The 16,452-nt window shown below is 47.1% G+C and overlaps 1 protein-coding gene across 1 annotated transcript in view; it reads left to right on the top strand.

Moving 5' to 3' along the window:
• LOC147731244 (aryl hydrocarbon receptor-like) overlaps positions 1-16,452 on the top strand; it is a 932,672-nt gene that overhangs the window by 833,147 nt on the left and 83,073 nt on the right. The window contains exon 8 of the mRNA XM_086954170.1: positions 4,550-4,691. Coding sequence (XP_086810296.1) covers positions 4,550-4,691 — 142 coding nt within the window. The remainder of the gene's footprint in view (positions 1-4,549; positions 4,692-16,452) is intronic.

The following is a 16,452-nucleotide window of genomic DNA, read 5'->3' as shown; positions in this document are numbered from 1 at the left end:
GGTGCAAGGAGAAAGGGGAGAAGGATGCAAGGCGGAGGGGAGAAGGGTGCAAGGCAGAGGGGAGAAGGGTCCAAGGCAGAGGAGAGAAGGGTGCAAGGCAGAGAGGAGAAGGGTGCAAGGTAGAGAAGGGTGCAAGGCGGAGGGGAGAAGGGTGCAACGGGGAGGGGAGAAGGGTGCAAGGCAGAGGGGAGAAGGGTGAAAGGCAGAGGGGAGAAGGGTGCAGGGCAGAGGGGACAAGGGTGCAAGGGGGAGTGGAAGAAGGGTGCATGGCAGAGGGGAGAAGGGTGCAACACAGAGGGGAGAAGGGTGCGAGGCAGAGAGGAGAAGGGTGTAAGGCAGAGGGGCGAAGGGTGCAAGGTAGAGAAGGGTGCAAGGTAGAGACGGGTGCAAAGTAGAGAAGGGTGCAACGGGGAGGGGAGAAGGGTGCAATGGTGCAATGGGGAGGGGACAAGGGTGCAAGGCAGAGGGGACAAGGGTGCAAGGCAGAGGGGAGAAGGGTGCAAGGCAGAGGGGGAGAAGGGTGCAAGGCAGAGGAGAGATGGTGCAAGGCAGAGGGGAGAAGGGTGCAAGGCATACAGGAGAAGGGTGCAACGGGGAGGGGAGAAGGGTGCAAGGCGGAGGGGAGAAGGGTGCAAGGTGGAGAGGAGAAGGGTGCAATGCAGAGAGGAGAATGGTGCAAGGTGGAAGGGAGAAGGGTGCAAGGCAGGGGGGAGAATGGTGCAACGGGAGGGGGAAAAGGTTGCAAGGCGGAGGGGAGAAGGGTGCAAGGTGAAGAGGAGAAGGGTGCAAGGCAGAGGGGAGAACGGTGAAACGGGGAGAGGGAGAAGGGTCCCAGGTGGAGGGGAAAAGGGTGCAAGGCAGAGGGGAGAAGGGTGCAAGGCAGAGGGGAGAAGGGTGCAAAGGAGAGGGGAGAAGGGTGCTACGGGGAGGGGAGAAGGGTGCTACGGGGAGGGGAGAAGGGTGCAGGCAGAAGGGAGAAGGGTGCAAGGCAGAGGGGAGAATGGTGCAAGGCAGAGGGGAGAATGGTGCAAGGTTGAAAAGAGTGCAAGGCGGAGGTTGAGTAGGGTACAAGGGGAGGGTGAGAAGGGTGCAAGGGGATGGTGATGAAGTTAAAAAGGTGCCCTCCCCCCACGGAAACATTTCTGCACACTGCTTTGGGAGAGAGAGAGTGTGTGGAGAGAGAGTGTGGAGAGAGAGTGGAGAGAGAGAGAGTGGAGAGAGAGAGAGTGAAAGTGGAGAGAGAGAGAGAGAGTGGGGAGAGAGAGAGTGGAGATAGAGTGGAGCGAGTGGCAAAAGAGTGGAGGGAGACAGTGGAGAGAGAGTGGGTGGAGACAGTGGAGAGAGAGAGTGGAGAGAGAGAGAGAGTGGAGAGAGAGTGGAGAGAGAGAGAGAGAGAGAGAGAGTGGAGAGAGAGGGGAGAGAAAGACAGGAGAGAGAGAGTGGAGAGAGTGGAGAGAGAGAGTGGAGAGAGAGTGGAGAGAGAGAGTGGAGAGAGATAGCGTGGAGAGAGAGGGAGAGTGGAGAGAGAGAGAGAGTGGAGAGAGAGTGGAGAGAGAGAGAGTGGACAGGCAGAGAGAGAGAGTGGAGAGAGAGAGAGTGTGTGTGTGTGTTGAGAGTGTAGAGCGAGTGGAGAGAGAGAGAGAGCGGAGAGTGGAGAGAGAGTGGAGAGAGAGAGAGTGGAGAGAGAGGGAGGGTGGAAAGAGAGAGAGTGGAGAGAGAGGGGGAGTGAAGAGAGAGTGGGAGTGGAGAGAGAGAGTGGAGAGAGAGAGTGTGGAGAGAGAGAGTGGAGAGTGAGTGGAGAGTGAAGAGAGAGAGTGGAGAGAGAGAGAGAGAGAGTGTGTGGAGAGTGTAGAGAGAGAAAGTGGAGAGAGAGAAAGTGGCGAGAGAGCGAGAGAGAGAGAGAGAGTGGAGAGTGAGAGAGTGGAGAGGGAGAGAGAGAGAGTGAAGAGAGAGAGAGAGAGTGCTGAGAGAGAGTGAAGAGAGAGAGTGGAGAGAGAGAGAGAGAGAGTGGAGAGAGAAAGAGTGGAGAGAGTGAGAGTAGAGAGAGAGAGTGGAGAGAGAGAGAGAGTGGAGAGGGAGGGAGAGTGGTGAGAGAGCGAGAGAGAGTGGAGAGAGGAGAGAGAGTGGAGAGAGAGAGAGTGAAGAGAGAGATGGAGAGAGAGAGATGGAGAGAAATAGATAGATAGAGAGAGAGAGAGAGAGAGAGAGAGAGAGAGAGAGAGAGAGAGAGAAAGTAGAGAGAGAGAGACAGAGTGGAGGGAGACAGTGGAGAGAGAGTGGGTGGAGAGAGTGGAGAGAGAGAGAGAGAGAGGAGAGAGAGAGAGAGGGGAGAGAGAGAGAGTGGAGAGAGAGTGGAGAGACAGAGAGAGAGAGTGGAAGAGAGAGAGAGAGAGAAAGTGGAGAGAGAGAGACAGAGTGGAGGGAGACAGTGGAGAGAGAGTGGGTGGAGAGAGTGGAGAGAGAGAGAGAGAGAGAGAGAGAGAGAGAGAGAGAGAGAGAGAGAGGAGAGAGAGAGTGAGAGTAGAGAGGGAGGGAGAGTGGTGAGAGAGTGAGAGAGAGTGGAGAGAGGAGAGAGAGTGGAGAGAGAGAGAGTGAAGAGAGAGAGATGGAGATAGATAGAGAGAGAGAGAGAGAGAGAGAGAGAGAGAGAGAGAGAGAGAGAGAGAGAGAGAGAGAGAGAGAGAGAGAGAGAGAGAGAGGAAAGTGGAGAGAGAGAGACAGAGTGGAGGGAGACAGTGGAGAGAGAGTGGGTGGAGAGAGTGTAGAGAGAGAGAGAGAGAGAGAGGGGGAGAGAGAGAGAGTGGAGAGAGAGAGAGTGAAGAGACAGAGAGAGAGAGTGGAGAGAGAGAGAGAGAGTGGAGAGAGAGAGAGTGGAGAGAGTGGAGAGAGAGAGTGGAGAGAGAGAGAGCGAGTGGAGAGAGTGAGAGTGGAGAGAGAGAGAGTGGAGAGAGGGGAGAGAGTGTAGAGAGAGAGAGTGTAGAGAGAGAGAGTGTAGAGAGAGAGAGAGCGGAGAGAGAGAGAGTGGGAAAAAGAGAGTGTGTGTGGAGAGTGTAGAGATAGTGTAGAGATAGAGAGAGTGGAGAGAGAGAGAATGGAGGGAGAGAGAGAGAGTGGAGAGGGAGAGAGAGAGAGTGGAGAGAGAGAGAGAGAGAGTGGAGAAGAGAGAGTGGAAGAGAGAGGGAGAGACTAGAGAGAGAGTGGAGAGAAAGAGAGAGAGAGAGAGAGAGAGAGAGAGAGGAGAGAGAGAGAGAGAGAGAGTGGAGAGAGACAAAGAGAGAGAGTGAGGAGTGGAGAGAGAGCTAGTGGAGGGAGAGCAGAGAGAGAGTGGAGATAGATCGTGAGAGTGGAGAGAGAGAGAGAGAGTGGAGAGAGAGAGAGTGGAGAGAGAGAGTGTGGAGGGAAGAGAGAGAGAGTGTAGAGAGAGAGCGTGTGGAGAGTAGAAAGAGTGGAGAGAGAGAGTGAGAGGGAGATAGACAAAGAGTGGAGAGAGAGAGAGTGGAGAGAGAGTGGAGAGGAGAGACAGAGTGGCGAGAGAGGAGAGAGAGAGAGAGTGGAGAGAGAGAGAGTGGGGAGAGAGTAGAGAGAGAGAGAGAGTGGAGAGAGAGAGAGAGTGGGGAGAGATAGAGTGGAGAGAGAGAGTGTGTGTGTGGAGAGTGGAGAGAGAGAGTAGAGAGAGTGTATAGAGTGGAGAGGGAGAGAGAGAGAGAGTGGAGAGGGAGTGAGAGGGAGTGGGGAGAGAGAGTGGAGAGAGAGAGGAGAGAGAGAGAGTGGAGAGAGAGAGAGAGGAGAGAGAGAGTGGAGAGAGAGAGGATAGGGAGAGAGAGAGAGTGGAGAGAGAGAGAGAGAGAGAGAGTGGAGAGAGATAGAGAGAGTGGAGAGAGAGAGAGTGTGTGTGTGTGGAGAGTGTAGAGAGAGTGTAGAGAGAGTGTAGAGAGTGGAGAGGGAGATAGAGAGTGGAGAGTGGAGAGGGAGTGAGAGAGAGTGGAGAGAGAGAGAGTGGAGAGGAGAGAGAGAGAGAGGAGAGAGTGTAGAGAGAGTGTAGAGAGAGAGTGGAGAGAGAGTGGAGAGAGAGTGTAGAGAGAGTGTAGAGAGAGTGTAGAGAGAGTGGATAGGAGAGAGAGAGAGTGGAGAGAGAGAAAAAGAGAGAGAGGAGAGAGAGAGAGGAGAGAGTGGAGAGAGAGAGTGATTCCCATGCAGTGACCACACATCGAAACTCAGGAGTCATCTTGTGTCGCTAGACGAGCTACAGAAATAGGGCACGCAGGCACCCGGGGGAGAGTGAGGGAGGATGTAAAATGTTGTACCACGATCGGCGAGGCCGAAAGTTGAAGCAGAGTCGACTTTACAGGATTTTGTTGAATATTAGAGCAACAGTAAAACAAATTTAAACTTAAGAAAGACTAACATGCTTTATACACTTGTGAACCACGGTGACCTTGCTTGATTAATGTATAACATTTGCAATGGAAATTGAAAGCATAGTGCCTGCACTTCCCTCATTTTTGCTTGTTTACCTTTCTACCTCCTCATTCTTGGTCATCGTTTGTAGTGATGAAGACAGGTGAGAGTGGACTGACCGTGTTCCGCCTGCTTACCAAGGAGAACCACTGGAAATGGGTGCAGGCTAACGCTCGGCTTGTGTACAAGAACGGGAAGCCTGACTACATCATCGCCACTCAAAGGCCTCTTGTGTAAGTCATGCAGAGGCACTGTAACCTCTGTTTTGTTGATACAGTTAGCATACTATCAGAAATGGTTACCCTATGGGGCCTTCAAATCAAACCGAGCTGCCAACTGCCCATAGTGAATGTGCAATCTCCGATTGTGACCCTTCTTTGATGTACTTCTAAACGTTCAAAGTATTTTCTGATTTGTATAGTCTATATATGTAACCCTAAATGTTATGTATGAGTAGATGTGGTGTGTGTTTGTGTGCATGCATGTGCATGCATGTGTGGGAGGGGGTGGGGGTTTCCTATCATTGAAATCTCATAAACATAACTGACCAACTTTACCTTACTTACACCTGTCAGGAATTCACAGAGGTATTCCTTACAAGCAAAATCCATTTGTATGTGTGAACTGAAGATCTCCATCAAGAGTGCAGATTTCTCTGCGCCTGTAAATCCCTCTTAAGAGGTTAGAATTGGGTGTTCTAAGGCTTAGTTTGCCTTTGAGGTTTTTGAAAACTCACAAATGGCTGTTTGTCACCACTCATAAACTCCTCTCCTTCCCTTTTCGACCCTGGAAAGGATCTGAGATTTACTACAGCCAAGTGCTGGTTTACATACCCTTCCACGGTGTGAAAGGAAATGGATCACCACCATATTTGCTGGGGAAGTGGGATAATCGATTTCTGCTCTGGGAGAGGTGTTTCTAGATCATAGAATCTTCATTGATAGTCATAAATACTTGAATAATTCCCCATTGCTTGTGTGGACCCCGGAACACCACCTGCATAGTTATTCTTCCATGGAAATTGTTTCCTGAATGTCTATAATGCTGTAGTTGAATACCTAAATTAGGTTGAGCTGAATCATCTGTTATGCAAAATCCCTTTTAAACATTGTCTACATCAAAGTAAAAATGCAGCCGGATAGGTATACATTAAAAGTAAAGAAAGCAAGCATTGACATAGCCAGTAGGTCTCGCCTTTGGGACCTTATAAGTGTTTAGCTTTGCAACAGTTGTTGTTGCACCAAGGATATTGCGCTGCATAACTAAATACTTATAAGGTCCCAAAAGCTAGACCTATCGACTATGCTAATGCTTGTTTATTTCAGTACTTTATCCATTTACAAAAAGTACTGCAAGCAGGAAAAAAATAGTGGAAGGAAATGCACTGGGCAGGAATCAGATAGAAAAAAGCATTTGCAATGCGATAGGTCTTGCATTTTCAAAACTTTGACCTATTGGTATTGTAAAGGACATTGCCTTTTATTATTGCAGGTTTTTTAAACACATAAATTAAAGGCATTTACAATACCAATTGCTCAAAATTTCGCAAATGCCAGACCTATTGCATTGCAAATATTTGTTTTTTTTAGTAGTAATTTACACTTGTAAGTTAGGCTCCACACCCTTTTTCAGGCAGTGTAGACATGTAAGGCTACACTTTTGAGTACATTTTGTGAAAAACCCAAAGTAGTAAAGTTACTAAAAAGTGTTAAATTAAAAATGTACATATGTAAATAACTCCCAAGTGTAACTTATCTTTGTAAATAACCCCAATTAAAGATATAATTGAGAGACAGGAGGGCTAGTTTCAGCAAAGTGTGCATAAAAATCAGTATTGTTTAAATATGGTTAAATATGTTTAAAATTCACTTTAAAAAAGAATATATATTAACCTTAAAATGTCCTAAACAAAATGGGTCGTCAAGGCTTTGGGAGAATACCTGTCTTAAGAAAGGCTAGAGCTGCCGAGTTGGGACTAGGGCACCAAGTTCGAATCCCGGGCACAGCTCATCTTCCTGTGATTCTGGGCAAATCACTTAATCGCACCATGACAATTAAAAAAAAAATAATAATAACGTCTGAGGTCTGCCTCTCATGTAGAGCGCTCAACTACAACTGGGCCCAGTTCGCACTATATAAAACTAAAAAAATAAATGGTGTGTTATACTGGGGTAGCATTATTCCCTGTGCATTTCCAAGCTGCCGAAATACACAGCAGGTAAAAAAGGATGCGGCACAATTCATAACTGGCCAAGCATTGACAATGATTATTATTGGGCAAAGCACAAACAGAAAATAAGTGGTGTCACTGCACATCTGTGTATCTGCACAGACCCGATAGCTGTTAATTCAAACTCCTATCGACAGCATTTTCTCCTCTCACACAAAGAAGCTCCTTCAAGGGAAATAAAAATGGAAACAGAAGCAGCTGTTACTAAGGAAACAGGCATGGAGAGCTTCCGGTTCGCTTTAAATAGTTTTGGTAAGCACACTTCAGTTAGCCTGCTTTGCCGTATCCCCCGATAATTTCGCGTGTTTAATTAATAAGGAAATGGAAGTACCTCTTTAATTGTGTTTATGTTGTATCTTGCTTCAGCAAAGCTATCCGGAATCAAACAATGGCGGGTGCTGGTTCTGACGCGAGGGGAGAAAGTCTGGTGCTGCCTTTGTTCAGTTCAGCCTGCATGAAGTTCTTTTATGTGCGCGGACACTGCTGCCATTGTCCTGCGAGCCTGAACAAATGACACTACAATTAGCTTCTATAACAAGTAATGGCCGCGCGGCAGTGAAAGTGAAAGTAATGGCCAGTGACGCAGGGGGATCTGATAAGAAAGGCAGACGGCGGCTGCGTGCGTTCCCGCGAGCGTGCACGTGAGCTTGAGGCCAGGAAAAGCTTGTGGGTAGCACTTACTAAAAGTCGAGCAAGCAGCGCATGCGCTGCTCTAGGCTCGACCTAAAAAAGAGTCCTCCACCTCTAGGAAGCTAGGAGGCTCCCCTTCCCACAATACGTTATATTTGCAGTGGCCTCCAAGAGCTAGTTGTTTTTTAGGTCGAGCAGCGTCTGCTCGAGACCTATTGTTGCCCGTATCTGAGAATGTAGACACGAGTGTGACGCGCGCTTTTCCATTCTCAGTTTTCACCGCGGGAGCTCGCCTCTGAGACGCGCTTGCGCAGACGCACACACAGCCCTTGCTTTTGCTTGGCTTGCATGCAAACACGGCGCACACACACACAGCCAGCCCCCACCCCCTGCACACACACACACACACACAAGCACGCGCACACATACACACGCTGCTGCCCACCCCCCTGCACACACACACACACACACATACGGACACGCACACACACAGACACGCACACACCCGCCGCAGCCCCCCCACTTTCAACTAAACCCCACTCACCGCATGGCCGCCACTCCTGACTTCGGCAGCCACCGCGGGGCTCTCCCTCAGGCATGGGAGCCCCACCCGCGTCACCAATGCTGCTCTCTGGCACTCCGTGGATGCGGGCTTCACGTAGAAGGCGGATCTCCCGCCCCACGACCGGCTTCACGCTGCCGAACTTCTGGTTGGCGTTCTGCTGTCGTGAGGGCGCTCGCTTCACAAGGGCGCACCATCTTAAGCTTCGGCTGAAAGGCTTGTGTTTAATACCCTTTGCCTCCCATCCGCACAAACAGACCGATGCGCTAAAGGCCAATAAACTAGATTTATTAAGATGTACTTGCATTTTCTTTCATTCAACAGAATCTAGCCTATGAGCTCCTCATTTACATGAAGTACGAGCGCCGGATTTTATTCGACTGGAAAAGTGTTATGGCAGCGGGTTTCAGTGGACATAAATCAAATGCAATAATGTTGTTGCAGTTTTGTCCTGCTTGAGCGGACTTTGAAGCAGAGTTAAAAGTATTATGCCTCACAAACTGCACTGCCTGGCAGTAGCTGCGCCTCCTACATTTGAGTGACAGGTTTGCGAAATTACGTGATATTCCCCTTGATAAGGAGGAGTCAGGTTGGGCAAAGCACTGTGGATGAAGGAAATCGACTCATGAGTGAGGCTTTGTTATTGTTTATTGCTGAACCATAAACTTTTGAAAAAATTTCCAAAACATATCATTCTGTGACGAACTCTGGACCGGTATTAGCTACTATAGAATTTAACACAAGTTAGTGCACCCGGAACCAGTCCAGTGTGACACGCGGGTTACCAGGACGTGCTGGAGGTCTTATGAACCTTGTAGATGGATCTGGAAATCTGCACAGAGATGGACCATTGACAAAGGTGAGTGTTGGTTGCATTACCATAACTCCAATATTGACGGCTCTGGCTTGTCTAGCGATATTTGTGCATGAGTCCATTGGAGTCACAATGGGAGGAGGGCAGGCGCATCATCCAAATAAAGGGAGTTAGCGTGTCGATGAACCCACTGTTGAGAAGGTACAGCTTTATGAATAATTAGTGTTTCACCTATAATCGTTATTGCTATACTCATGTGAAGGGCATATGTGCACGTGCCCAAGGGATTCCTTCATCATCCTAAGACAAGTTTAAGAAAGTTACAGATGTATTTCTATTATAAATGCCCAAAATTTAATCACAGGACCTCTTTGGTTAAATTAAAACACAATATAAAAAAGAGGCAAAAACACTCTCTCTCTCTCTCTCTCCTCCCCTCCCTCTCTCTCTCTCTCTCTCTCTCTCCTCCCCTCCCTCTCTCTCTCTCCTCCCCACCCTCTCTCTCTCTCTCTCTCTCTCTCTCTCTCTCCTCCCCTCCCTCTCTCTTTATCTCTCTCTCTCCTCCCCTCCCCCTCTCTCTCTCTCTCTCTCTCTCTCCTCCCCTCCCTCTCTCTCTCTCTCTCTCTCTCCTCCCCTCCCCCCCCAGCACGGAATACAGTACCACTGTGATCACAAAATTCTTAAGCACCCTGCAACACTGGGGATTTACAGGAATCCAAACACCAGCGTAAAGTACTCGAACAACGATGACGTCTGTCTTATAAATGTCACAAAAAGATGTTAATATTTCACTTCTGTTCTTAGATTTTCGTGAAAATACAACACATATTGCATTACAAAAGCTATAGATGTCACATTTGTGAAAGTTAAAACTATTGGCATTGTAAATGACAAAGCTATTAATTTAGCTATTTTCAAAACCAACACATAAATAAAAAATATGTCATTTACAATACCAATAGCTCAAACTTTCCTTATGCGAGACCTATTGCATTGCAAATGCTTGTTCCAACTCGTTAGAGTAGGATCTATGAACACCTGTGAAGAGTCACACTTCTGAAAAATATTAATATTTTCTGTCAAGAAATAATTTTGAATATTTTTTCCCTTTATGTGAAATGAAGAAGGCAGTTACAGATGCTCACAAGTTGTGTGTGGTCTACCTTATTATATCTCACTCTGTCAATGAGTGTGACATTTGTAAAAAAAAAAAAGGTCTAAAAGAACACTCGAAGACAGAGAAGGCTTTAGGCATATGGGCATGGTGCAGGACATGAAGGCGGCAGAGAGGAAGAAGAAGAGGCTAGAAAGATCAGTCTGTCAGCTAGTCTCTTTAAGTGTGCCATCATCTGAAAAAGACTCCCACAGAGGGCAATCTAGAGAAAAGAGGTTCAGTGACAGAAACAAACATCAGCATCATTCTCAAAATTCTCAACGTAATAGAACATTGATGGCGAGACCTATGATGTCACCTTCACAAGGCTCTGCTCCAACATGTTGGCCGTCAAAGGATGACTCAATTGCAACTTGACTTCAAAACAAGTGGCACTCTAAGTAGTCGATGTCAAAGCACTCAAGATCGAGAATGAGAATATTGACAGAGAAATATTATTGCAGATCGGTTTTGATCCATTTGCCACTATCCAGCAGAGGCCGAACAACTTCTTCGACAGAGACCCCACCAACATCAAAAATACCTACATCTACGTTGGAACACTTTCTAGCCATCAACGCCATGAAAGTTACCCATTTCGTTATCACTATATCCAGGATTGTCTCTGTCTTCATTGATCCAGTCTGGCAGTTTTCTCATGCAGTACAGACATGATCCAGTCCTAACAAGAATTGAAGAGATGAAAGCACTTTTACCTTATTGGAACACCCTAGAATGGTTGCAGATCCATACATAGCCCCCCTCTACATGATCCACTCAGGCCAATAAAACCATTTGAAGATCAGGTCCAAACACCTTCCACCAAAGAAGGCCTCTAAAGCAACTAAATGGAAGCGCTCTTGTCTTACCATGGCATCTCCATTAAGCACGCCTATCAGCAGAAGACCTAGATCGTACTTATGATCACAATCTTCTTATTTTCACTCATCATGCTCTTTCTTCACTCTGAATTTACCAGCTCATTCTCCATCCAGAGTCTCTCCAGTAGAGGATATTCTAATATTTCTGAAAGTTCTTGCCAGCGGAATGGCGAGACTCAACTTGCTTGTAAGGCTCCAGAAGCTAAAAACTAAGGAAGATTCTGTCTCCGGAGATTTCAGTAAAGACTCTTTATCTTGCTCTAGAAAACATAAGAAATGGGAGAGAGAGAGAGACCGTTCAGAAGCTCATTTATCTCATGAGCCTCCTAAAAAATCTTCAAAAAAGACCCATCAGTGATCTCACAAGGAGTGAAGTCCATCTCTTTCAAAGAGGAACATGGTCCCTCAGAACAACATGAAGCGATTTTTTTACTTCTCATAAAAGCCTGGGAGATCCAGGTCTAAGCCTTCTACACAATCAGAGAACAAAACTACTGCCTAGATCTAATAAATATACGAGCTCATATAGAGTCCCCAACTTATGAAGTTAGTCCGAAGCTCACTAGAACAAAAGTATTTTTACATCAAAAGGCCACAGCGATCTTAGAAAAAAGATTTCATTTTTATTATTTTTCACATTTTCAATTCAGATATCAGATTGAAAAAATCATCATTATATGTCCATAATAAATAATCGAAACACTCAAACGGAGTCCCACACATCCCTCCACACAATCATACTAAAACACACATGCATCAACAAGATTCATTCATCCTTCTCACAACACAATCAGATTGCCAACTGATGTGATGATGACTCAGGTCTCATGGGGTCTCATACGGAGTTGAGACCAGATGAAACAACTTTGGGACTATCTTCAAGCGCTGAAGCGCGTTTCGGTGTCCGGCCTGGACTTGGTCCGCACCTTCATCAGGGCACAGGGGGGAAGGGAGGGGGACAGCAGCACAACTCGAAATATCCAAACAGAAAGTTTGTTTAGGTAGGGCTAGGAGTATCTATCTCGACGTCCCTCAGTAGTAAGCACACGTGGCGCAGGGGGTGCTTAACGGCTTTCCAAATGAAGAGTTTCTCTCATTAGAATAGAAAGAAAACTTTCTGTTTGGATATTTCAAGTTGTGCTGCTGTTCCCCTCTGATGACACAGTGAGTGCAGAATCAACAGAGAATTGGAAAAGGTGAGCACTGTCTGACTGTGGCACACAAGTGCGAGGGAAAAACAAAATGAGGAAAACTGACAAATCTGCACCCCGTCTCACGTTTGAGATGTGGAAACCAAGCAGGTCACAATCAAAGACTGCCTCTGACTCGGAGGCGGAAGCCCCAGGGGAGGCTGCCCCCTTCCTGGAAACAACTCTTCTAGCAATGCAGCGTAGTCTACAGTCTATAGATCGGAAGATTCACGCCCTAAATCTTTGAATGGACCACATGTCTGCAAAGCTGGAAAAGCAAAACACCAGAATCGGAAAGGTCGAGCAGAGGGTCTCCAACACTGAGGACAAACTGAATACGATCTCTAAACATGAAAAAGGTTTTGGCGCTTATAGAGGTGAAAAACGAAGATTTGGAGGCGAAGTCAAGAACAAACAACCTCAGAATCACTGGTCTGCCTGCATCGACCAACACAGGTAAAATGGAGACTTTTGTGGAGACATTGATCAAAGATATTTTTGGTGTGGACAACTTATCCCAAATGCTGATAGTGAAGCATGCATACTGCTAGCTTGTGAATCAGCCAGTCCCTGGAGCAATGCTGCGCCTCATCATTGCAAGGTTATTAAACTGCTTATCATATTATTCTATCCTATGTATGGCGAGAGAGAAGGGTTCCATAAGCTACCAGGGAAACGCATTGGTCTTTTACCCAGACTTTACGATAACAGTGCAGGCAGCAAGGAGAGAATTTGGGACACTGATGCCATGCTGTATACCACTTGCCTCAGAATTGGTTCAGAGGGGGCTTTCAAGATCTTTACCAGCCCAAAAGCCGCATTTGAGCACGCTAAAACATTGAAGAGGCACAGGCATGAATCTTCTAACGACCCCGATGATGAGGAGCAGTGAATTTATCCACATGCTGTGCGCTTTATGAAGGGAGATGTGTTGATATGTAAGGTGCTCCCTGTATGGTGATGTACACAGTGACACTTTTCCTTTTTAGGGCTGCACAGGTTCAAAATGAGCTTTTGGTTTTATTGTTGCTCTAAAGTCTTGGAAAAATGACTGTGATAATATATCAATGACATTGGACAGATCGGCCACCTCCCGATCTCTTGGGAGGCAACTTGCACTCTGGTGTTCCCCCATAGGTGTACCCTATATGTTCATTATGATACTCATCATGGGGTGGTTGCTTTTATTAAAAGGCGATGTCTTTAGCAAGTTGGCGGATGCTGAAGTGAGTGGGGAGATGTTGGGGAGGAGAGTTCTGTGGCAGGTGCAATTCTGTAAAGATACAACCTTTGGAGAAATACAATTTGCATATGTGGCATGTTTGGGGAACAACTATTAAGGTATTGATATGTTACATATCTGGGTAGTACTATAAAGTTTCTCACATGGAACGTACGCGGACTAAACAACCCCAATAACATTTGTTCTGTTTTAGCTTACCTGGATAGGATGGATGTGCAAATCGCTTTCCTACAGGAAACACATCTAACCAAATATACTGAGAACAATGTGGGGGCCCGATGGGCTGGGGTGAGAGTAGCTGCCTCATACGCCTCTTATTCCAGAGGTGTGATGATCCTAGTCAAGAAAGGTACACCGTTCACTATGATTAGATCTGAGGTGGAAGAGCAGGGTAGGGTGGCACCGATTCTGGGAAAACTGGGTGGCACGTCTGTACTATTGGTGAATGTATATGGGCCTAATGTTGATGATCCTGCCTTTTGTAACGATGTACGGCAACATATTTCTATGTTTTCTCCTGTAACTGTGCTCTGGGGTGGTGATTTTAACATATGGTTGGACATGGGTCTTGACTGCTCGCAATGCCCTGGGGGGCGTGGGAAGCAGGTATCAGAGATCTTCCTAGAATTGATGGATGCTGAGGGGATCAAAGACATATGGAGACTCTGCACATTTGTCGCCACAGGGCACAGGTCATGGTGCAGGCTGGACCACTGGCTGGCATCTACGTAGGTAGGCCTCTGAACAGTTACAATTAGTCATTTGGCAAAAACACTCTGATCACTCCCCTGTGCTCCTGGAGCTGTGTGTCCCTGAGTGTGCGAGACCTCCATTTTAGTGGAGACTTCAGCAGTCCTCTCTGAAAGGCCTTTGAAACGGCATTAGAAACTACTTTGCAGAAATTGAGGGAATGGTAGACAGTGCAGAGACACTATGGGAGGCCTTTAAAGTGACAATCCGGGGGGAGTGCATAGGGGCGCAGGCTGGAGTCTTGAAGATTTCATGCGTAGAATTAGCGGGTTGGCAGCACAGATATAAGCGTTGGAACAGGAGTAAGAATTGAACCCCACACCTGCAACACCTGCTAAAATCAGAGACCTTGTGACTGAACATAACCAAACAGCCGATCAAGAGTTTTGCATAGATCTAGACGATGTAAAGCGCTATACTATGGGGAAGGTGGCAGGCCTAGTGGCTCACTAGCTCAAAAGATAACAATGCTGAGGGGTCAGGAAAATATTTTTGAGATGTTGGATGGGGATGCTATTGCGCGACATTCCACATCAGATATCAGTAAGATTCTTCTGGATTTTTACTTCGAACTCTATGGAGACATGCCACCGTTTAATGAGACAGAGATCTCCACTAATCAGTATGATATTGCTCTTGGGTGGCTTTCTGAGGGCTAGAGAGAGCATTTAACGCAATCTTTTGATATGGAGTATATGAAGGAAGTTATGATGTCCCTCCCCACATGCAAATCATCTGGCCTTGTTGGACTACCAAGTGAGTTTTATAATGCCTACATAGATAAGCTAGCACCCAGATTATTAAATGTTTACGCCGAAGCATACGAGACGAGGAACTCTGACTTCCACGCTAAAGGAAGGGCTAATCCTTACATTGTTAAAGCCTGAAAAAAGGTGAATATAAGCGAGTCCTATAGGCCTCTGTCCCTGATAAACATAGATGCCAAAATTCTGGTGAAAATAATCGCAAAAAGGCTGCAGCCATTGGTCCCTTAGCTGATCCTTTCAGATCAGTAAGGGTTTGTACCTAAGAGATCCACAGCCCATAACCTGGGAACCATCTTTTTAGTGCTACATTACTTAGAGTTTGACTTTCAGGCGGTTGCAGTGTTGTTAGACGCAGCAAAGCCTTTGACTCCTTACAATGGGGATGTATGTTTACTGTTTTACAGAGAATGGGCATGCAGCCATTTTTCCTGAAATGGGTGAAACTGCTGTATGCTGAGCCAGTGGCCTGACTGCAGGTACATGGGTGGATTTTGTATGCCATTCCAATCAAGTGGGGCACAAGACAGGGATGTCCCCTGTCTCCGATGCTATTATCTCTAGCACTTGAGCCTTTAGCCTGCAAAATCCACCAAAAACACGCTAATGCTGCTTTAAGGTTCAGACAGCGACCACATGCTGTCTCCCTGTATGCGGATGATATGATGCTGTGCGTGTGTGAGACTGCCACGTATCTTCCGGTGCTGCTGCGAGAGTATGTGGTGTTTGAGAGATACTCTGGCCTGGGAATCAACTGGGCAAAATCCACAGTGTTCCCGTTGACTGATGTCACTCAGGAGATTATGTTGGATTTCCCACTATCCTGGTCCACCGACCCAGTGAAATATCTGGGAATATGGATACATAGGGACCCAGAAGGGATAGTGTCCATGAAGTTCGGACAGGCCATCACTCAAATCATGGAGCAAACTGCACACTGGACCCGCTTACCCCCCTCGATAGCAAATAAAATTGCAGTTGTTAAAATGACCATATTGCCCAAACCTCTGTACCTATTTGTCAATATTCCTATACTACTCAACATGGCACTTTTCAATATATTCCAGACCTCTTTGTTGTTACTTGTGTGGACTGGCAAGCGTCTGAGATGTGTGGAATTTTAATTTGCGATCTGAACATCATCTGCGCCAGCTTGTCACCTATGTACTACATGCACGGCGGCTATTCTAGGTCACCTATGTACTACGTGCACGGCAGCCATTTTAGGTATCATGGTCTCCCTGTCCACGATCGATCGCCAGCACGTCCCTCTGACCCAGCAAGCATCCTCCGCGCACCCTGGCTCCCCCTCCCTCCTCCTCCTTATGAGCATGACCCTTCTGCATGACCCTGTCCTTGGGAGTCACGCCAGCGCCTGACCAACACCTCCTCTCCTCCCATGAATGCCCCTCTGTTGATAAACCTCCCTCCTGCGCTGGATTGTCCACGTGGCATGAATACCACTCCATTGATAGCCCCTCACCCCGTGTCCGGCTGTCCACACAGGTCCGAGGCCATTGCCTAAGCCGGGAGATATCATTTACTGCCCTTTATTGTATGAGGTCGCTCTCCTTCAAAGGACCCTCTATTGATCCAGGCCTCCCCACCCCCTGTGATATGATCAGGCGCACACATCCTAAGACTCGACGGAACACTCAGCTGCGTGATGGTCCCCTCCTCTTATCAGCAGGTTGAGGACCTCTATTGTGAAGGTATATGGGGGTGGGATTGACACTAGGATTACGGGGATGTCTTTTTCTCTTGCCTTACAAAGACT

Source organism: Lissotriton vulgaris, chromosome 2_1, assembly GCF_964263255.1.
Source record: "Lissotriton vulgaris chromosome 2_1, aLisVul1.2, whole genome shotgun sequence".
NCBI classification, from domain to species: Eukaryota; Metazoa; Chordata; class Amphibia; order Caudata; family Salamandridae; genus Lissotriton; species Lissotriton vulgaris.
The sequence above is the reverse complement of the archived record's forward strand: the minus strand, read 5'-3'. Positions and strand labels throughout refer to the sequence as shown.